At 47.1% G+C, this 22,796-nt stretch overlaps 2 protein-coding genes across 2 annotated transcripts in view; one reads left to right on the top strand and one right to left on the bottom strand.

The window, feature by feature from the left end:
* Positions 1–436: 436 nt before the first annotated feature.
* SMIM22 (small integral membrane protein 22) lies at positions 437–9,375 on the top strand. The gene is made up of 4 exons (XM_058157012.1): positions 437–576; positions 4,237–4,418; positions 6,900–6,979; positions 8,480–9,375. Exons 2-4 carry the CDS (start codon positions 4,283–4,285, stop codon positions 8,525–8,527), a joined length of 264 nt encoding a protein of 87 aa, XP_058012995.1. The 5' UTR covers positions 437–576; positions 4,237–4,282; the 3' UTR covers positions 8,528–9,375.
* A 138-nt stretch (positions 9,376–9,513) lies between these two features.
* ROGDI (rogdi atypical leucine zipper) overlaps positions 9,514–22,796 on the bottom strand; it is a 39,887-nt gene continuing 26,604 nt past the window's right edge. The window contains exons 7-12 of the mRNA XM_058157010.1: positions 21,154–21,252; positions 19,971–20,084; positions 14,629–14,678; positions 14,392–14,518; positions 9,948–10,890; positions 9,514–9,875 (exon numbers count right to left, since the gene is read on the bottom strand). Of these exons, the coding sequence (XP_058012993.1) occupies positions 10,849–10,890; positions 14,392–14,518; positions 14,629–14,678; positions 19,971–20,084; positions 21,154–21,252 (432 nt within the window). The 3' untranslated portion in view covers positions 9,514–9,875; positions 9,948–10,848. The remainder of the gene's footprint in view (positions 9,876–9,947; positions 10,891–14,391; positions 14,519–14,628; positions 14,679–19,970; positions 20,085–21,153; positions 21,253–22,796) is intronic.

The following is a 22,796-nucleotide window of genomic DNA, read 5'->3' as shown; positions in this document are numbered from 1 at the left end:
CCCTCCTCGTTTCTGATTTTGTCAACCCAGCTTATACCCAACAGCCGCCTCTAAATCCACATTTCAAATGCTTCTAGTCTCTTCAAGGGGCTTTCCTTAAGAGACCAAGTCTCCACTCCGTCGTCGAACAGGATAGAAAAGATGCATCATCTGACAAGCCTGATTTTCAGCCTTAGTTTCTCTTTTAAGGAAATAAAATATTCCGCCTTTTAGAATAATTTCCCAAAATGTTTCATTCTTCTAGGAGAGGGGTGGGTGCTAACTTTCTACATAAGGAAGGCTATTGCGTCTCTCAGCGTAGAGCTACTCTGATTAGAAGACACCTTTAGAGCCGCCTTTTTTCTCTTTCTCTTTTCCTAGGCTGAGAAGAGGGTGTGTCTACCTTGGGCTCTGTTGTAAATCAACCTCCTGTTGAAGCAGAAACAGGAACAAGGAAGTAAAAACCAAAAAGAGAGAGAGAGAGAGAGAGGGAGAGGGAGAGGGAACCTATCACCATAGGCACCACGGAAAAATAGTTCAAGAAAGAATTGCAGATTATTATTTTTTTCGACCAAGATTTCCCAGGAGTTGAGAGTGGTGGGTAGTTGTTTTATTTCATTCCTTTCTGTCCTAGGTTGGCTGCGTTTTTCTTTTGCAAGGTGTCTTCTCCAAGCCTTTTTCAACTTTGCTTCCCCCCCCCCCGCCCCAACTCTCCTTCTCCTAGGAAACTTTCCCCTCTACTTCTTTGCCAGGTGTTTTGGGGAGTTTTTAAGTCCTGTGGGGACAAAGGGGAATCCGTTGCAGCCCCTGGGATTAAAAAGGTAAAGGGAACTTGAGGAATTAATGTGGCTTGTTCGTTTTGAAAGTTTGTTTGTTTATTTGGTTTTTAAAGGAGGAATCTGCAGGTAGGGGGAGCTGCAGGAGGAAACGAAAACTTGGGGAAAGGATGGCGGGATTAGGAGGGACAAGATAAGTGTCTTCCAGCACTTTTATATATGTGTGTATGTGTGTGTGTGTGTGGGTGGGTGGGTGGGTGTATTTGTTTCCTGAGGTTTTTGCGGGTGTTTGTGTGTAGGTCTTTGGTTATTCGGGTTTTCTCCCGTGTAAAATTGGAAGTGTCTTGGTGACGTTTCGACGAAGTCTCATTCGTCAACTTCAGGCTGGTGTTATCAGCTTCGTGGTTCTAGGAGCAATGTGTGATCGCAGCTGTTCTCACCTCCTAGAAGCAGGAAGCTGATAACACCAGCCTGAAGATGACAAATAAGACTTCATCGAAACATCGTCAAGACACTTCCAATTTTACGTGGGAGAAAACCCGAATAATCAAAGACCTACACATATATGTATATGTATATGTATATGTATATGTATGTATGTATGTGTGTGTATATATATATTCTGAGGTTTTGGCTGGTGTTTGTATGTAGATCTTTGGTTATTCGGGTTTTCTCCCACGTAAAATTGGAAGTGTCTTGGCGACGTTTCGACGAAGTCTCATTCGTCATCTTCAGGCTTCAGCTTCGTGCTTCTAGGGACACGAAGCTGAAGCCTGAAGGTGACGAATGAGACTTCGTCGAAACGTCGCCAAGACACTTCCAATTTTATGTGGGAGAAAACCTGAATAACCAAAGACCTATATGTATATGTATATGTATATGTATATGTATATGTATATGTATATGTATATGTATTTATTTATTTATTTATTTATTTTTGTCAAGCATGTATTTTATGACAGATACACGTGCAAACATAATTATAAACACATGTAAAGGGTATGAATAAAAGAAAACATTAGGACAGGGACGGTAGGCACGCTGGTACGCTTATGCACGCCTCTTACAGACCTCTTAGGAATGGGGTGAGGTCAACAGTAGACAGTCTAAGGTTAAAGTTTTGGGGCAGAAACCACAGAGTCAGGTAGTGCATTCCAGGTGTTGACAACTCTACTACTGAAGTCGTATTTTCTGCAGTCTAGTTTGGATTGGTTTACCTTGAGTTTGTATCTATTATTTGCTTGTGTGTTGTTGTGGTTGAAGCTGAAGTAGTCATTGACAGGTAGGACATTGTGGCAGATAATTTTATGTACTATGCTTAGGTCAGATTGAAGTCGGCGTAGTTCTAAGTTGTCGAAGCCCAAAATTTGGACTCTGGTGGCATAAGATATTTTATTGCGAGCAGTGGAGGACTCTTCTTGTGAAATATCTCTGGACTCGTTCGATTGTATTAATGTCCGATATGCAGTGCAGGTTCCAGACAGATGAGCTGTATTCAAGAATTGGTCTGGCAAAAGTTTTGTATGCCCTAGTTTGCAGTTCAATATTACTGGAGAAGAAACTATGCAAGATTAAGTTGACAATTCTTAATGCCTTTTTGGCAACGCTGTTACAGTGAGCTCTGGTGCTTAGATCGTTTGAAATGAGGACTCCAAGGTCTCACTTGAGGGGCTGTCATAGCGAAGAGGGGGTCAACCTGCTCTCCAAAGCACCTGAGAGCAGGAGAAGAAGTAACCGGTGGGAATTGATCAAGGAGAGATCCAACCTAGAACCAAGAAGAAATTTCCTGACAGTGAGAATAATAAATCAGTGGAATGCCTTACCTCTAGAAGTAGTTAATGCTCCATCTCTGGAGGTTTTTAAGAGGAGATGGGACAACCATTTCTCTGGAGTGGTATAGGGCAGAGGTCTGCAAACTTGGCTCTTTTAACACTTGTGGACTTCAACTCCCAGAGTTCCTCAGCCTCAGAGTTGAAGTCTACAAGTCTTAAAAGAGCCAAGTTTGCAGACCCCTGGTATAGGGTCTTCTGTTTGAGAAGGATGGGGGGTGGTACCTCCAAAACACCCGAAGGCAGGACAAGAAACAAGGGTTGTAAATTAATCAAGGAGAGAAGCAACCTAGAACTAAGGAGAAACTTCCTGGTGATGAGGACAATTAACCAGTGGAACAGGCTTGCCACCAGAAATTGTGGACGCTGGAGGTTTTTAAGAAGAGACTGGGTAGTTACTTGTCTAAGATGATATAGGTCTGTGATGGCGAATTTATGGCACGCATGCCGGAGGTGGCACGCAGAGCTCTCTCTGCGGGCACATGTGCTATCGTCAGCTGCTCTTCTGGTTTACGGTGCCAGCTAGTTGGTCTTCGTGGGCACTGGAGCTGTCGTGTACCACTCCCCCTCCGACGACTGGGTCTAGGAAGTCCGTATCAAGCGTGGCAACGAAGCCTCTGCAGCTTTGCCAAATTCCTTCCAGGTTTCTCAGGGCAGGCAGGAGTCCAAGTTGTGACTTCAGCAAACTAGATGAGACTTTGCTTGACTCAAGGTTGGAATGCCAAAAGCAGGTCCTTTATATAGGCTGTGGGGTGTGGCTCCATGACTCAGCATTTATCCAGGCCTGCCCCACCCTTCCTTTTGCTGGTGTCGCCTCTCAGATCTCCGGAATCGAGGATCCTCCCACTCTGAATTGTCTTCAGCTGTCTCTACTGTCTGCATCTGGGAAAGGGAGGGGTCAGAGGGAGCAGGTCCGGGTAATTGCACCACTTGGCTGACTTCCTGCTCTGACGGCTGCGTCGAAGGAACACACACTGTATGAGTGAGCTGTATTGGGTTTCTGTTTTCACTCCTTGACTCCTCTCCGGGCACGGGCCAGGGCCAGGGGCTGGAGGCATGAATTCATCTTCATTATCAGACTCGGAGGAGACGGGAGGGGCCCAGCTGAGGAGGACGAGGCACAACAGGAGCATTGGAAAATGGCCCGGAAAATGGCCAAAAAATAGGCCGTTTACAGGCTGTTTACAGACTGTTTTTTGGGCTGAAAACGGCCTGAAAAACAGCCAAAAAACAGGCATGCGCGTGCCAGCCAGCTGGTCTTCAGGTTTCCAGCGCTCCAGTGTGCGCACATGCACACACATTCCGGTTTGGGCACCTGGTGCCGAAAATGTTCGCCATCACTGGTATAGGTTGCCCTGCTTGAGCAGGGAACTGGATTAAAAGACCTCCATGGTCGCTTCCAGCTCTATTCTATTCTAACTCTTTCTCCATTCTATTCTAACCTGCAAGGCCCCTTTCAGCTCTGTTATTCTGTGTTCTAAGGCGATAACCTTTTTCCCGTGAAGTTGGCTCTCTCTATTCAGATGTAGCCTGATCCTCCTTCCCCCCAACTTCCAGTCCTATAACCACCTTTTATCACGCGTGAACGATTGAACTTGAATGCTTTCCCGTGATTCGCAGAAGGGCGGTTATGTTGCTAATCTGTTTTCCAGTCTTGGCAGCTCGGAGGGAATCGCTGCAGGTGCGCGGAGGGGCGAGATGGGGACTCTGGATAGAAATGTTGCTCAAGACATCAGCCAGCAGATCAACGATGCTCTGGGACGCCTGCAAAGCAAGCAGCTCTTCCAAACCACCTGGGATATCGTGGCTTTTGCCATCTTCTTCGCCTTCATTGGTAGGCGGAGGGGAGGGGAGGGGAGGGGAGGAAGAGTTCAGGTGGGCAGCCACACTGCTTCTCGGGTGGCTAATTCGGGTGGGCCTGCACGGCACAAACAGTTTGGGTGGGGCTTGAGTGCTCAGAAGAAAGATTGCACCAGTGGTGGGGTTCAATTTTTTTTTACTACCGGTTCTGTGGGCATGGCCAACTTTTTTTTTTTACTTTTAAAAGCATTTTTCCTACCACCTCTTCAGCCGAAGAGGTTGTAAAAAAATGCTTTTAAAAGGCTCTGACAACTCCCAGCTGAGTTGCCTGATCGTCAGAGGCTTTTCTTTTCTTTTAAAAGCATTTTTTTTGCCTTTAAAAGAAAAAAAAAGCCTCTGACGATCAGGCAACTCAGCTGGGATTGTCGGAGCCTTTTAAAAGCATTTTTTTTACAACCTCTTCAGCCGAAGAGGTTATAGAAAAAAACGCTTTTAAAAGCCTCTGACGATCCCAGCTGAGCCGCATATTCATCAGAGCCTTTTAAAAAACTTTTAAAAGCATTTTTTTGGCCGAAGAAAAAATGTTTTTAAAAGTAAAAAAACAAAAAACCTCTGATGATTGCGCAGCTCAGTTGGGCATGGGCGGGGGGCGGGGGGCAGGGATTTTTGCTACCGGTTCTCCGAACCATCCACCACCATCGCTACCGGATCAGGTGATCTGGTCCGAACCGGGAGCATTTCACTCCTGTTTGGTGGGCGTGGCATGGCTTGGTGGACGTGGCAGGGGAAGAATACTGCTAAATCCCCATTTCCTCCCGATCAGCTGGGACTCGGGAGGCAGAGATGGGGGCAGGGCCAGCCAGAGGTGGTATTTACCGGTTCTCCGAACTACTCAAAATTTCCGCTACCGGTTCTCCAGAACTGGTCAGAACCTGCTCAATACCACCTCTGGATGGCACCCTTCCAAAAGTGTAAGCAGAGATTTAGGAAAAAAGCAAGAGCAACCACAAATTAGCTTGGTGGAGCCAAACAGGCGCAAGGTTGATCAATGGAAGAGAAAGACTCCATGGAAACCCGAAGTTTTCTACTATTCTACACACTGCCCATAAAGCATACTGTTTGGCCTGCATCCTTCAGCAGTATCTCAATATCTTTTTTTTTATTATTTGCATTTATATCCCGCCCTTCTCCGAAGACTCAGGGCGGCTTACACTATGTCAAGCAATAGTCTTCATCCATTTGTATTTTATATACAAAGTCAACTTATTGCCCCCCCAACAATCTGGGTCCTCATTTTACCTACCTTATAAAGGATGGAAGGCTGAGTCAACCTTGGGCCTGGTGGGACTTGAACCTGCAGTAATTGCAAGCAGCTGCTGTTAATAACAGACTGTCTTAGCAGTCTGAGCCACCAGAGGCCCTATATCTATAGCTTCTTTGTCTAGGTATGTCTGGTCTAATGAAGAGAAGGGCTACAGGTGACACAGCAGTCTTCCATTATCTGAGGGGCTGCCAGAGAGAAGAGGGTGGGGGGTCAACTTGACGCTGAAGATGTTGAGACTAGAGTGCAGAGAAAGGCAACCAACAGGATTAGGGGACTGGAGGCTAAAACATACAATGGATGGTTGCAGGAACTGGGCATGGCTAGTCTAGTGAAGAGAAGGACCAGGGGAGACATGATAACTATCTTCCAATATTGGAGGGGCTCCCACAGAGAGGAGGGGGGTCAGGCTATTCTCTAAAGCACCTGAAGGCCAAACAAGGAACTGTGGATGGAAACTGAACAAGGAGAGATTCAACCAGGAAATAAGGAGAAATTTTCTGAGTGAGAATAATAAACAATCAGGAAGAGTTTGCCTTCAGAAGTTGTGGGCGCTCCATCACTGGAGCCTTTCAAGAAGAGATTGGACTTCCATTTGTCAGAAATGATGTAGAGTCTCTTGCTTAGGCAGGAGGTTGGACTAGATGACCTACAAGGTCCTTTCCGATTCCATTAATCTGTATCTCTATTAGGAACTTACTCTGCAAAGCACCAGAAGGCAGGACAAGAAGCAATAGGTGGAAGGTTATTATAAAGAGATTCAATCTAGAAGCAACGGAGAAATTTCCCGACAGTGAGAACAATTAACTGGTGGAACAACTTGCCTGCAGAGGTTGTGGGTGCTCCATCACAGGAGGCTTTTAAGAAGAGACTGGGCAGCCATTTGTCTGGAATGGGATAGGACAGGGGTGTGCAAACTTGGCTCTTTTAAGACTTGTGGACTTCAACTCCCAAAGCTGGCTGAGGAACTCTGGGAGTTGAAGTCCACAAGTCTTAAAAGAGCCAAGTTTGCACACCCCTGGGATAGGGTAACCTCCAATAGACAGGGGGTTGGATTAGAAGACATCCAACGTCTGTTTGAACCCTATTATTCTATTTTCTGGGTAATAGAAACCAGGATGGAGAAAAGCCATCCTGGTTTCAGATTGGTCATAAATTTAGGGACTGAGCCATTTTTTAATATCCCCCTACCAGGGATGGTTCTCTTGCTGGGCCTCCTTGCGTTGATCCGATGTTGCTGCTGTGATTGTGATACTCCGCGTTCGTACAAGAAGGTAAGCGGCTTCAACATCGTGGCCTAGAGTTGCACACTTAAGGATGGGAACAGATTCAGGCCTCCAGCTTAGAGGGATGGCTGCTCTCTCTCTGTGTGTGTGTGTGTGTCTGTCTGTGTGTGTGCGTGAGAAAGAGACGGAGGGAGGGAGGGAGGGTGTTGTGGTCCATCAACAGCCTGCAGAGCTGGCAATGGAGTCGGACAGCGATGAGGCTGAGGAAGAGTGTGGGCCAGTCCTGGAGGCTGGGGAAGGCTCGGATGAGGGCTCTGCATCAGAGGCTGAGTTGGGGCCAGGGCCATTTGGGAGTGAGGTGCGGACTCCAGAGGCTGATAGTAGTGAGGCAGAGGAACAGGAGGAGCCCGTTTCTAATGCATGCATGAGAAAAGCTGCCAGAAGGCAAGAACAGCTCAAGCAAAGAGGACGACTCAGGAGTAGGGCCAAGAGATGACTGCCCAACCCATAAGGCTTAAAAGACCAGCAACGGCATTTGGGCTCTTTGCCGGAAAACAATGTTGATAGCATCATCTTGTTACATTTGTGTTCTTCTGAACGTTTGCCAAGAAAGGCCTTTGGCAGTTTGCCTAATTGGACTGAGATTGGTGATAGGACTGAGGAATTTGTGTTTGGAGGAATTTGCTTTAATTTAGTTGGACTACGCTGAGAATGAAGTAATTCTCAGCTGTTCGAATAAAGTTTGTTTTTACACTGAGTTTCTTACTACCTACTGGGGCCTGGGTCACAACAGAGGGAGGGAGGGAGGGAGAGAGGGGGGGAAAAACAGGAAGTCTTCCTTCACTGTGTGTGTTCAGGCAGAAATTGGACCACTGGTCCATCAGAGATGCTTAAATTAACACCACTGAACTGAGCAGCAATGATAATGCACAGACCTCAATTATCCTTTCCAATGCCAGGGTCCTGTGAGAACCCAACTTTCAGTAGGCATCATTTCTTGAGTTTGTGACTGTTGTAAAAACTCTGCCATAACTTTCCATCCCCCTAAAGTGCATCGTAAGTTGCTTTGGATGGTGAGATGGGTAGCATGCACGTTTAAAACAATGTTATGTGTGGTCCTCTTTTCTTCCTCCATACAAAGGGGTAAAGAATTCAGAAAGAAGACTAGGGTGCAGCACAGCTTCAACATCGACCCAACAGTGACAGTTAGAAGACCCCGGAAAACAAAACCTTAACTGTTGTGGGGGGACAAACTTAAGTTGCCTTTTCCTGTTCCAACAAAATTTAGCTAGATACCAATTCTGAAATCAAATTGTGGTTTAGCCTAGGAGTGAATAAATACAATTCCCGTTGGACAGATTTACCTTTTGTCATGTTTCCCCCCCCCTCCGATACTCTGAACCAAGGCTGTCTTGCGTTGTGACGTCATCATGTGACATATCACGACTCCCCTTCGCTAAAACGGGGGTGGCCGTGGCCAGCGTGTGACATATCTGGGGCGCGATATTTGACACCCCTGCTCTAAAACATTATGCTCTTTCATTACAGATCAAGAAAAGAAAAGTTGGTATTGATAATAAGGGCATGGAACCTTAGATTCCATATGACCAATCACCTGAGCGTTCGGCTTTTCTGATTTTTCTCTGCTGTGCTGGAATTTATTGTAAGAAATCAGATTTCTTCTGGGAGGAACTACGAGACAGGTGAGCCCTCAAGAGGCTTAGATGCTCATACGATGATGATTCTTAGTCCATGTCTGACCTGCCATAAGTTGGGGCGAAAAATTCAACCATTCTCACCGTTGGCCAACTATCGGTTCTTCTGATCATTAGTAACAAGGAAAAGAGCTAACTAAATACGTAGAGTTCATGAACAACGATCGTCCTCTTTCGCAAACTCCTATCTTGTTGGTCTGCCCGTTGGATTTGTTAGCATGTGCTTTAAAAATGGAGCGTCAATCACAAGGCGCCTACTTTGGCCATCTTCTTCCCATCAACTGCTGATAGCAAAAAAAGAACCAATAATTCAAATTAATGCGTGGGCTGTTTTTATTGACCTAAATTGGATGTTTCTATAGAAACAGCCCAGACCTTGTACCACCTTCGTATAGCATTATCCTCTTTGTAATACTGAAAATGTTTTTTTTAATTTATCAGTTCAGGATGTTTTGCACCAAGGGGTGTCCAGGTCTGGCAACTATAAAAATTGTGGATTTCAATTCCCAGAATTCTGGGAGTTGGAAGTCCGCAAGTTTTAAACAGTTGCCAAGATTGGACTCCACTGATTTATACCTTCTTGTTCTAATATCCCAGATTTGTTACTTTTCCAAGATTGGTGTCCTAATTTTCAATGTAAATTATAATCTGTGATTATTGTGAATCTCTTGTTGTGTAGACACACTTTCTAATTGTTGTTGAATAAATTTAGATGGCTGTATAAGTAAATGAAGTCTAAAAGGAGTTTTGTTTTGATGTTCCCTTTCCACCCAAAATTTAATAGACCCAACGGAGGTGGGGGGAATCTGTTATTATTATTATTTTTTGCACAAGATTAAAAAAACAGCAACCGGTGTGGATAAAGAACCTGGATCTTTCTTCTCTAGAAAAAGGATGTCTGGGTCACTTTGGCCGGAAGACCGAATGTAGCCATTCTGGAGTGAGCAGAAATTCATTCCATTTGTCCATCTCTCATGCACGTCCCACAACCTCTCCCATATTCCCTAAATCCTGTGTCAAAGGTTCTCCTTCCAAAACACCAAGCCATGAACCACAATAAATCAGGGAGGTTTATTTCACACACAATATTAGGAGCACGGACTAGGATTCACGTTATGTGTAGCAGCAACTAAACTTTGTTACCAAGGCCACCTTTGATTTTTTCCTACTGTTTGGTGGCCAGTGAAGATTCTCTATAACAGGGGTCTCCAACCTTGGTAACTTTCAGACTGGTGGACTTCAACTCCCAGAATTCCTCAGCCAGCTTTGCTAGCTGAGGAATTCTGGGAGTTGAAGTCCACCAGTCTGAAAGTTGCCAAGGTTGGAGACCCCTGCTCTGGAAGACCTGATGAAGCAGCAGTTGTCTATCTGCTTCTACAAAATAGGAGGTGGCCTACACCAAAACCCAGCTGTCCCTTTCGAAGACAATGATGACGTTATGGAAGTGGACCATCTCTATGGTGCAAAGGGCTAGAGAAGGGGCAAGGCAGGAGGAAGAACAAAACCCAAAAGGTGACAAGGATCCGCCAAGAAAGGAACAAGATGTGGCTCACCCAGTGGTGAAATCCTGTTGGTGCTATCCGGCTCGTGAAATCCGGTAGTGCCGATGGCACATGGTTCGGCGAACCGGTAGCGGCAGCAGCGCGAGGCTCTGCCCACCTGCCCGGATTTTGTTAGTTCCTGGATTTAACCAGGAAGTAACCATTTTTTGACCCTCTGTGCACACGCAGAAGACTTTGCGCATGCACTGATGGTCAATAATCGGACGTGACGATGGCGCGGCGCACGCACTTCTGGACCGGTAAGGAAAGTAAGTAGATTTCACCCCTGGATTTACCCCATACTTGATCTTTCTGAGACGAGCCCAAACAGGGTCAGCAAAGGTGGCTCTTCATCCCACCCTTGTTTGTAACCACTTCCCCTCCCCCTCCAATGGGGCGCCGTTTGACCAGTTGTTTATTGGCTCAGCCTAACTTTGATGCCCATGGAAAGAAATGAACGTTACTTCTAAAGTGCTAATAAATAATGACATTCTGAATACAAAGATGCCGATGGCGGGCATTGCCTCCTCCTGCCCATCGGCTACTACTACCCATGGAGTGGCAGAATCTGGATGTTCTTCGCAGATAAAAGAGTTTATATCATGAGACCTTCACGGGAAGGGAGTGGCTGAAACTGACCGGACCACTCTCTGCGGGAAGATCAATAGGGCCGGTAGTTCCAGTACCCGGAAAACACAGCAATCTGGGGAAAAGAAGAACACAAATAGGAGATCAAAAGTTAGCGGGCGATATTACCTACAATAGAAGAATGGATATTGAAAGTTACTAACTTGGCTGAGATGGCCAAAATCTCAAGCCTTTTTGAAAGACAATAAGCAGGAAAGATATTTAATTGAATGGAAAAAATGGATTGATTATTTACAAAACAGATATCAGATTAAGAGATATCAGATTGCCTTTGAATAATTAGGATGTGTTATTTTAGAATGTAATGGGGGAGGTTAGGAAATGAAAAGACTCGGATGAGGCTAATTGGATTAGAAGGGAAAATCTTACTCTGTGTTTGGTCTATGTATAATAATACCTTGTGATTGACCCGGGAAGCCAGGGGTGTGTGTGTGAAGGGAGGGGTGAAGGGGGTTGTGAGGGGGGGAGGGGGGGGGGAAAGGGGGGGAAATGTTTTTTTAAAAAAACTTTTTCAATTAAAAAAAAAAGTTAGCGGGCGATAGGTAGTTTAGCTCCGGTTCCTCAGCAGAGTCAAATCTGTAACGGGAAACATATCCTCAACTGACATTTCCCCCCCCCCCAAAAAAAAGGGGGGGCGGGGGGAGTACTGTCTTGTTTTAGGTGAAGAACCTTGGTTTTTTTCTGAATGGGTCAAAAAGGGGAATCTTTTGTTTCTCTGCATTGCGGCACTGGATTAGACCAGGAAATGTTACAAATGCAGGCCAAACTGGCCAAACTCCAGCATCCCCCTCTTTTTCCCAGCAGAGTTTTCATTTATTTCTGCACATTTTAATCAACGACGTTATAGAAGGGACTGATAACTGGAGAGCTCGGATGGTTAAGACAAAGCAAATGGCCTCTTGCTTTGCAATTATTTTGTTTTCCATCATTATAATGTATAATTATATGGCATTGCTTTACGTAGGGGTGTCTGCGGGGTGTTGTCAACAAAGTCACAATTATGGCTGCCTGGGGCAACCAAAGCTGTGTGTGTGTTTGTGTGTTTGTGTGTGTGTGATGAAATCCAATTTTTATTACTTCTGGTTCTGTGGGTGTGTCTTGGTGGGCATGGCAGGGGAAGGATACTGCAAAATCTCCATTCCCACCCCACTCCAGGGGAAGGATACTGCAAAATCCCCATTCCCTCCCCAATCCTGGGGGAAGGATATTGGAAAATCTCCATTCCCACCCACACCAGGGGAACAATATTGCAAAATCTCCACTGCCACCCCACTCCAGGGAAAGGATACTGCAAAATCCCCATTCCCTCCCCACTCCTGGGAGAAGGAAATTGCAAGATCCCCATTCCCTCCCCACTCCTGGGAGAAGGAAATTGCAAGATCCCCATTCCCTCCCCACTCCTGGGGCCAGCCAGAGGTGGTATTTGCTGGTTCTCCAAACTGCTGAAAATTTCCGCTACTGGTTCTCCAGAACCTGTCAGAACCTGCTGGATTTCACCCCTGGTGTGTGTGTGTGTGTGTGTGTGTGTGTGTGTGTGTGTGTGTGCACACGTGCGCATACAGGTTGGATGTTCATCACACGAACCCAGCCACCATCTGGACTTCTTTTGACCATACCTTGTCATGGTACACGGGGAAAGACCTTGGGAGAGCCATCGAAGAGACACTGCCAAGGGAACGGTCAGATATGCGACAGGGTAGCCCGTAGGTGGATAGTGGCCATTGCAATAGGTTCAGAAGAGACCCTCCCTAGTTTCTGAGTATAGGAGATGGGGGAGGGGAGGGCTGTACTTTCAGACCTGCAAGGTTCTGCTAATGCCGCTTGAAGTGCAGTTAACTCACCTGGTTCAAACTCTTTATCTGGATTACCCCCAAGGCCAGCATCCATCTTGCATTCTCCCCCCACCTTGTCTCCTTTACAGCTTAGGGAAAGTCAGTCTTTCTTAAGCTTCTTGCCTTGCCCGTTATCCAACTGCAGGCTATGCTGTCCCTTATCTGACCAGAGCACCTACCCTCTGGAACGAACTTCCCCCTGGTTTGCGTCAATTACCTGACCTTCGGACCTTTCGCCGTGAATTGAAAACGTATTTGTTTATCCAAGCGGGACTGGCTTGATTTTTAAATTTTTAAATTTTGAATTTTAATTTTAACTGGGGTATTTTATTATGGGTCTAATTCGACGGTTTTAATTTTCCGCCATATGTATTTTAACTGTTGTTTTAATTTGTACACTGTATTGTTTTAATTTGGCTGTACACCGCCCTGAGTACTTCGGGAGAAGGGCGGTATAAAAATCTAAATAAATAAATAAATAAATAAATTCTCTTGGGAGCATCTCCTGATCCAGTCAATTCAGAATAGAGCTGGAAGGGACCTTGCAGATCTTCTAGTCCAAACCCGTGGTGTAGAAATGGTGGAAAGGGTGTAGGGCCATGATGGCGAACCTTTGACGTGCCCGTGTGCCGGCCTGTGTGCTGGAAGTAGCACGTGAAACCATCCTGCGCGGTCCCGCTGGGCTTCGCATGCAACGATACCCGGAAGAGCGGTGTTCTATCGCGCGAGCCGGCACCCAAACACCCGGATACCGGCATGGAAGCACATCCGACAAACAGCTGGCCATCGCGCAGGTGCGCAACGTCAACCTGGAAGGCCGGGTGCCGGCCTGTGCATGTGTGACGGAACGCCGCCCTTTCAGGTTCCATTGCTCCCGCGTGTGCGACGGCCAGCTGACCAGCACGTGTGTGATCACAGAAATGTGGAATAGGAGCCAGCGAGGCCACGCATTCTTCGCGGGATGGTTTTGCGTGCCGCTTCTGACACGCGTGCCATAGGTTCGCCGAAACTGGTGTAGGGTCTCCTGCTTCGGCGGGGGAGGGGACTGGACTAGATCAGGGGTCTCCAACCTTGGTCCCTTTAAGACTTGTGGACTTCAACTCCCAGAATTCCTCAGCCAGTTTTGTCCACAAGTCTTAAAGGGACCAAGGTTGAGACCCTGATCTAGTCTAAATCCCTGCTCACTCAAGGGACCTATACCAGGGGTCTCCAACCTTGGTCCCTTTAAGGCTTGTGGACTTCAACTCCCAGAGTCCCTCAGCCAGCAAAGCTGGCTGAGGAACTCTGGGAGTTGAAGTCCACAAGCCTTAAAGGGACCAAGGTTGGAGACCCCTGGACTAGAAGTCCTCCAAGATCCCTGCCAACTCTGTTGTTATTATTATATATGTTTGCATCTTGTGTTTTGATATGGCCTAGAGGCTAGTGTCTTCCTTCACAGGTTTTTTTGGGCCTTCTGGGCGCATCAGAAGTCAGGAAGCGGGCTGTTTCTGGCCTCTGGAGGGCTTCCGTGGGGGGTGGGGGTGTGGAGAAGGCCGTTTTTGCCCTCCCCAGGTTCCAAGAAAGCCTCTGGAGCTTTGGGAGGGCAAAAAACGGGCCTATCGGGTCTACTGTGCGATCGCTGGGAGTTGAAGTCCACAAGCCTTAAAGGGACCAAGGTTGGAGACCCCTGGACTAGATGACCTGCAAAATCTCTCCCAAAAACAACGTCACCCCGTTCATCTCACCTTATCCTTGAGCTGCTGGCAAAGCTGCAGGGAGACGGTGAAGAAAACGAGGGCATCGTTCAGCCAGGGTACCACGCACTCTACCTTGTGCACGTGACTGACTTCGTATCTTTGGTTACTGTACTCGCTGCGGAAGGAGAGAGAAAGAGGCTTCTGTTTTCGTTGACGCGACACGGAGAGAAGACCTCTGCTGCCTGTCCCCAAGGCAAGCCCTCCAGAAGGTGCAGTGGTACTTACAACATGGACCCGGGGTTATGCAGGATGGACCCTCCAGCTGGCCGGAAGTTCTGAAAAAAAATATATCAGAGAATCCGATTTCTACGGATTTCGGTTTTGCACGGAGGTCCTGCCTACGTGACCCTGTTGTCAGCCCCAGGAGGTAGAGCAGGAACGATTAAAACTGCTTTTATGGTGACTGGCTACCATAACGGAATCCTGCAAATTTGATCGTTTTCTTGTCCTCCTTTATAGTTCTGTGAATTAGGAAGGTGTCCATCTGAGCTAGAAGGGACGCGATGGCTCAGTGGCTAAGACGCTGACCTTGCTGATCGAAAGGTCGACAGTTCAGCGGTTCGAATCACCAGTGTCGCGAACGGGGTGAGCTCCCGTGACTTGTCCCAGCTTCTGCCAACCTAGCAGTTCGAAAGCACGTCAAAGATGCAAGTAGAAAAATAGGGACCACCTTTGGTGGGAAGGGAACAGTGTTCCGTGTGCCTTTGGTGTTGAGTCATGCCGGCCACATGACCACGGAGACGTCTTCGGACAGTGCTGGCTCTTCGGCTTTGAAACGGAGATGAGCACCGCCCCTTAGAGTCAGGAACGGCTAGCACGTATGTGCTAGTCTGAACCGGGAGCATTTCACCCTTGGCTGGGTTGCCTCTTGAAAAAAAAAAGTGCCTTTGGGACAACTGGTGACAAGTAGGGCCTCTGGTGGCTCAGCAGACTAAGTCTGTCTGTTTAACACAGCTGCTTGCAATTACTGCAAGTTCAAGTCCCACCAGGCCCAAGGTTGACTCAGCCTTCCATCCTTTATAAGGTAGGTAAAATGAGGACCCAGATTGTTGGGGGCAATAAAGTTGACTTTGTATATAATATACGAATGGATGAAGACTATTGCTTAACACAGTGTAAGCCGCTCTGAGTCTTCGGAGAAGGGCGGGATATAAATTCAAATTAAAAAAAACAACAACCTACGACCTGGATGACTGAGAATCTCCATAAAGATCTGGGGAACTCTCGCTCATTTACGTTGCCTAATGCAGACTCTCGGCGTAGTTCCACACTATCTTTTCTTGCTACTTCTGGCTTTCCCAGTTCTCTCCCTCCTCCGTTCCTCCTCACTCACCCCAAAAACAGCAATTCTTCTGAAACAGAGAGAATAGCCAATGGGGAGAGAGATTTGTCCCTTCAGAGTCATCCAGTGTCAGCCTTTCCAAGAAAACCAAACAGGAAACATAGACCAGATGTGCTAATTCAGCTTTACTGTGCGGCTACGTTAACAAAATCTTGCAACTTTGAGTGTTATGAATGCACCAAATCTCCCACCGTCTTGTAGGAAGTTAGCATCCACCCTTCTCCTAGGAAAATGAAACATTCTAGGAAATATTAAAAAGGCAGAATATTGCATTAAAGGAGAAACATGCTTCTAAAGACATAAACTCAGAGCCTCAGCTCCCTGTCCCCCACCTCCAAACAGATATTTTGGTGCCAGCCAGTGGTGGGATCCAAATAATTTAACAATCGATGCTCTGCCCTAATGACCAGCTGGGTAGGCGTGGTTCGGTGGTCATGTGACCATGTGGGCATGGCCAACTCAACATTACGTCGATGGGCGCTTCGCCTTAGCTGTTACAATGGACTAAGGGCTTTTTCGGCCGAAGAGGTTGTAGAAAAAAATGTTTTTAAAAGTTAAAAAAAAAACAAAAGTTGGCCACGCCCACCCAGTTACATAACGCCCCCACCAAGCCACGCCCACAGAACCGGTAGTAACAAATTTTACATTTCACCCCTGCCTTGAGGTTATTCTCATCTGCCATTTCATCCAGGGAGCTTCTCTGGTTGAGCAGGGATTAGACCAAGTTTTTCCTCTGTGCCAGATCAAAGCCTTCGCTGAATTCCGAACGGTCGCGCAGTTGGCAATTCCAAATCTTGACTAATAAATGCTCTGTCGTACATATTGGCAATAAAAATCAGAACACCAAATACAAGTTGTACGGAAATGACCTTGTAGACAAACCCCCCCACTCTGTCAAGGACCTTGGAGTACTCATTTCTAATGTTCTAAGTTAGGGGTCTTCAACCTTGGCATCTTTAAGACTTGTGGACTTCAGTTCCCAGAATTCCTCAGCCTGCTTTGCTGGCTGAGGAATTCTGGGCGTTGAAGTCCACAAGTCTTAAAGTTGCCAAGGTTGGAGAGCCCTGATCTAAGTGCCAGAGCCCACTGTAACAACATTACCAACAAGGCATTAAGAGTCGTTAACCTAATTTTGCATAGCTTCTTCTCCGGTAACGTTGTACTGCTAACTAGGGCATACAAAACCTTTGTCAGACCAATTCTACAGCTCATCTGCCTGGAATCCACACTGTATATCGGACATCAATACGATTTGAGCGGGTCCAGAGGTATTTCACGAGAAGAGTCCTCCACTCCTCTGCTCTCAACAGAATCCCTTATGCCACCAGGCTTAAAATTTTGGGCTTGGACAACCTGGAACTGCACCGCCTGCGGTCTGATCTAAGCACAGTCCACAAAATTATTTGCTACAACGTCCTTCCTGTCAATGACTACTTCAGCTTCAACCTCAATAATACACGGGCAAACAATCGGTACAAATTCAAGGTAAACCATTCCAAACTCGACTGCAGGAAATACGACTTCAGCAACCGAGTGGTCAACGCCTGGAATGCTCTACCCGTCTCCGTTGTTACAGCCTCAAAGCCTCACAGCTTCAACCTCAAAACTGTCTATCGTGGACCTCACCCCGTTCCCAAGAGGTCCGTAAAGGGGGCGTGCATAAGCGCACCAGCGTGGCTACCGTCCCTGTCCTACTGTCCCCATTTATTTGCACTCATTTCCCTCGTTCATGTCCATGTTTATATTTATACCTGCTACCTTGTACATGTTTGACAAACTAATAAATACAAATACATCGCTCCCAGCTGCACTGACCCTCTTCTCCCCCCTCCCCCCCACGTGCCATCATTCTTCTCATTTTAGCAACAGGAAGTAGAACAAACGAGGAAACCTCTTGGATGAGAAGCAAAATGCTTTCAAGGGAAAAAAAAAACCAACCAAGAAAAAGTCCAGTTGCCTTTTTGGAAAAGCAATTTTTGGGACACTCGACGGATCGAAAAAAAGGAACGTTAAGGCCCTTGGTCCCCGTTTTTCAGAGAGTAGGACAGGTTGTATCTACTGCAAAATAAAATTGATAAAATCTCCCTTTTGTGCGATGGCTTATTGATGGAAATTTATGCTGCTTTTCTTTAAAAAAATAAATAAATGAAAACTCTTTGAACCTTGTTAATAACTTCTTCTGGTTGCACATCTATTTTATGTCAGTCTGTACAAACAGGGCATTTAGTGTTTTTTTGGCACTTTAAGTCAGTCCTTATCTGTGTTACCGTTTCCTATTTCTTAAAAGAGCCAGAGACAACAAACTAGCTAATCAGAGATTGATTAACTGTATTTCACAACCTTCTACAACTGCAAGGTTGATATGGGACATATAACAAAATATGGTGTGACCGCTTCTAGAAAGGTTCTTTTAACCCATAGGTTATTTTTGACCAATGTTAACATTGCTGAAACATCATAAAATGGGCCACCCTTCTTATAAAGGGCAGAAGGAAGAGGCCTCAAAGGACAGGAAGAAAAGCCGTTACCAAGGCAACGGCTAGATAAGACGGGCTTGGGCCGAGAAAGTACCTTGAGAAAACATTTCAGATAAACATCTCACTAGTTCACATGAAGATAAAGATGGGGAGGGGACATACATCCAGATCTGCAAGATTGTGTTACCACAACTGTTACAACCAAAGGAGTCCTAACTTATATGATGTTAGAATATAGAATTTATAGGGCTGGAAGGGACCTTAGAGGTCTTCTAGTCCAGCCCCCCCACCCACCTTGTACCAACCCAGTCAAATGGTTGTCCAGTCTATTTCTGATAACCTCCAGCAATGGAGGACTCACAAGTCCATAAGTTGAGGGGATCAACTTATTCTCCAAAGCACCAAAAGGCAAGACAAGAAACAAATGGACGGAAATTAACCAAGCAGAGAAGCAACCTGGAATTAAGGAGAAACTTCCTAACAGTGAGGACAATCAACCAGTGGAACAGCTTGCCACCAGAAGTTGTGGGTGCTCCATCACTGGAGGCTTTTAAAGAGAGACTTGGACAGCCACCTGTCAGTAATTGTACAGGGCAGGGGTGTCCAAACTTTTTGCAAGGAGGGCCAGATCGGTGAGGTGAAAATGTGTGGGGGCTGACTATTCAGCCTAACATTGAACCTTAACATTAAATGCAAATGAACTATTTTATGCTTTTGTCGCAGGCTAACTGTTGTGGTCTGCCAGCAGCCTGCAGAGCTGGCAACCGAGTCAGAGAGCAATGAGGCTGAGGAAGAGCAAGGGCCAGTCCTGGAGGCTGGGGAAGGCCCGGATGAGGGCTCTGCATCGGAGGCAAGGTGTGGCCAGGACCATCAGGGAGTGAGGTGCGGACTCCAGAGCCTCCAGAGGCTGACAGTAGTGAGGCAGAGGAACAGGAGGAGCCTGTTCCTAATGCATGCATGAGAAGAGCTGCCAGAAGGCAAGAGCAGCTCAAGCAGAGAAGACAACTTGGGAGTAGGGCCAAGAGATGATTGGCCCCTCCCATAAGGCTTAAAAGACCAGCAACGGCATTTGTGGTTTGCCGGAAAACAATGTTGGTAACTGCGCCTTCTTCTTTGTCTATGTCTTGCATTTATTTTTGTATCTATGACTTCTGAACGTTTGCCAAGAAAGGCCTTTGGCAATTTGCCTAATTGGACCAAGTTTGGTGATAGGACTGAGGAATTTGTGCTGGGAGGAATTTGCTTTAATTTAGTTGACCTACGCTGGGAATGAAGTAATTCTCAGCTGTTCAAATAAAGTTTGTTTGTTTTTTCACTGACTGAGTTTCCTACTACCTACTTGGGCCTGGGTCACAATACAGCCCTCGACTTACAACCATAATTGAGCCCAAAATTTCTGCTGCTAAGTGAGGCGGCGGTTAAGGGAGTTTTGCCCCGTTTCAATGACATTTCTTCCCGCAGCTGTTAAGTGAATCTGATTTTCCCCATTCACTCTGCTCGTCAGAAGGTGGCGAAAGGGGAAATCGCACGATCCCGGGGGACACTGCAACTGTCATAAATCTGAACCCGTTGCCACAAGCGTCCAAATTTTGACCAGGTGACCACGGTCGTAAGTGTGGGAAAAATGATCCTAGGTCCACCTTTTTCCAAACTTCAAATGGTCACTGAACGAACGGTTGTTAAGCGGAGGACTACCTTTAATAGCTAGGAGGGAATCTGGGATTTTTTTCCCCCTGCGGCTTCCATACCTTTGTGGAACTGGGCTGCAAAGGATGCAACTGGTAGACCGTTAAGCAGACCTTGTTTAGGTTGATGTAGAAATTGACCAGGATGTCTGGAGGCAGAGAAGGAGTGAACATTTTCTGGAGAGAAAGAAAGAGGACAAACCCAGCATATTAATATATTTCAGCCAGCATTCTGAATTATCGATTTTCTCACACTTTAAAGGGAAAGGTCCCCCTCGCACGTATGTGCTAGTCGTTCCCGACTCTAGGGGGCGGTGCTCATCTCTGTTTCAAAGCCGAAGAGCCAGCGCTGTCCAAAGATGTGTCCGTGGTCATGTGACTCAATGCCAAAGGTGAATGGAACGCTGTTCCCTTCCCACCAAAGGTGGTCCCTATTTTTCTACTTGCGTTTTTTACCTGCTTTCGAACTGCTAGGTTGGCAGAAGCTGGGACAAGTAACTGGGAGCTCACCCTGTTACGCGGCACTAGGGATTTGAACTGCTGAACCTTTCAATCGACAAGCTCAGCGTCTTAGCCACTGAGCCACTGCGTCCCTTCAGCCAGCATTCTGAATTATCAATTTTCTCACACTCTAAAAGCAGGGGTGTAAAACTCAAGGCCCGGGGCCCTGAATCCGGCCTATGAGGTACTTAGATCTATCCCGCGGGGCTCCCCTGGAAACAGCGAAGGACCGGCCCGCGGTGCCTCTGCCAACAAAAATGGAACTCAGGGGGTGGGGTGGGGGGCTGTGGGCGGTCCCCCGGGCTCTGTTTTTGCTGGCAAAGAGCTAGCAAAACAAACGAAAATCAAAAGAAAACAAAAGGATAAATGTTTCCCCTTTTGCATTTGAGTGTGCAAGAAGGGGCAGGAAAGGAGAAAGGGAAAGACAAACAAAAAGATGGGAAGATACGAAGAGAGGAAGGAAGGAAAAAAAAGGAAAAAGGGGAACGAAGAAGAAAGGAGAATGAAGAGGGGAGGAAAAGGAGGGAGAGTGGGAGGGAGGGAAGGAAGCAAGGAGATAATGAGAGGGAGGGAGGGCCTGGGGGGAAGTCCTGCCTTAGCACTTGGCCACTACAGGTGCCCCCCCCCGACACCAGTGACGTCCACGCCCAGCACGGCCCCTGAGGTCAAACACAACCTTGATGAACCCTTAATGAAATCGAGTTTGAGACCCCTGCTCTAAAGGTTCCCCAGCCCCCAATGTTACCGTGAGTCCACTGCTGGCGATCTCTGGCAAGCTCAGAGTGGCAGGAGTGGTCAGCCGATTCCGAGCTCGTGTCAGCTGCAGCATCACAGCATCCATCAGCTGGAGCGAAGAAGAAGAAGAAAAAAAAAAATCAACTCACAGAGTCTTGCTTAGATTGATCTGGAAACGGGGTTGCTGTTAGCCCTACCCTATTTCCAGACAAGGAAATCAACTCCACAAGGCAATTGACAGAATATCAGAGATGGAAGGGGCCTTGGAGGTCTTCTAGTCCAACTCCCCTGCTCAAGCAGGAGAATTTAATACCAATCCCAGTGTAAGTGGCTGTCCAGTCTCTTCTTAAAAGCCTCCAGTGACAGAGCATTCTCAACTTCTGGAGGCAAGTTGTTCCACTGATTCATTGTTCTCACTGTTAGGAAGTTTCTCCTTAGTTCTAAGTTGCTTTTCTCCTTGATTAGTTTCCATCCATTGCTTCCTGTCCTGCCTTGGAAGATAGGTTGACCCCCCTCTTCTTCGCGGCAGCTCCTCAAATATTGGAACACTGCGATCATGTCACTCCTAAGTCCTTCTTTTCACATACCCAATCCCCACAACGGTTCTTCATGTATTTTAGCTCTAACCTCCTCTGTTGCTCTTCTCTGCACTCTTTCCAGAGGCTCAACCTCTTTTTTCATAATAGGGTGATCAAACATTCTATGCAGCATTCTACGTCTGGTCTTACTAAGGCTTTGCATAACTGTATGATATTTTTTTTTGTGGAGTTAAAACTCTTAGGTTGAGATTGGCCCTAACAACAAAATCTTGCAAGTCTCATTGTGCTGTACCTCCAGTGCTGGGATTCAGCCAGTTCGGGAGAACCGGTAGTTAAATTGCTGGCTGGCCCTGCCCCTCCCGTTCCAGGAGTCCCCACGCACCCCTGTTGTTTCTGTGTCCCCCGAGCCAGCCCTGCGGCCAGAAAGTGACTTGGAAAGTGAGGGGGAAGGGCCGTCAGGACTTACCTCAGGAGCACTGGCTCAGCTCCAGGAGCCAGAAGCAGGCCAGGTGGAAGAAATAATGAGGCCTCCATCCCCTGACTCTTCCCCCCACAGGACTCTTTCCCCCACGCCTGCAGACCCAGCTGACAAAAATCAGGCTTGGCTCAATCCCAGGTTTCATAGGCAGGAGAGGAGGGAACAACAGAAGCAGGGGAGGGGCAGGCCTAGGAAGTGCTGAGTCATGGAGCCACACCCCACAGGATATAAAAGGCAGCGAGAGCTGCTGTGTCTCTTTGTAACAGGCAAATCCACTGATTGACTAAAGCTGAAGTTTGTGACTCACCAGCGTCATGGAAGATAACGAGGGCTCTTGGCAGACGCTGGCTCTTTTGCCACCAGAGCTGATAGTGCCGGCTAATTAAGCCATCATTCGGAGGCAGAGGAGGACAGAACAACCCCATTTTGGCTCCGGGGTAAGTGCAAGGAGGCCTACTAGGCCCAAAATGGGGCGTGGGGGGGGTGCGGTGCCCCCTCGCAGCCCGTTTTCGCTCCCATGAGGTGCAGGAGGCTGAATGCTGTCTGTCACACCCACCATGGCCACGCCCACCCAGCCGGTCATTAGGGCAGAGAACCGGTTGTTAAATTATTTGAATCCCACCACTGTGTGCCTCC

Source organism: Ahaetulla prasina, chromosome 14, assembly GCF_028640845.1.
Source record: "Ahaetulla prasina isolate Xishuangbanna chromosome 14, ASM2864084v1, whole genome shotgun sequence".
In the NCBI taxonomy this organism is placed as follows: Eukaryota; Metazoa; Chordata; class Lepidosauria; order Squamata; family Colubridae; genus Ahaetulla; species Ahaetulla prasina.
The sequence above is the reverse complement of the archived record's forward strand: the minus strand, read 5'-3'. Positions and strand labels throughout refer to the sequence as shown.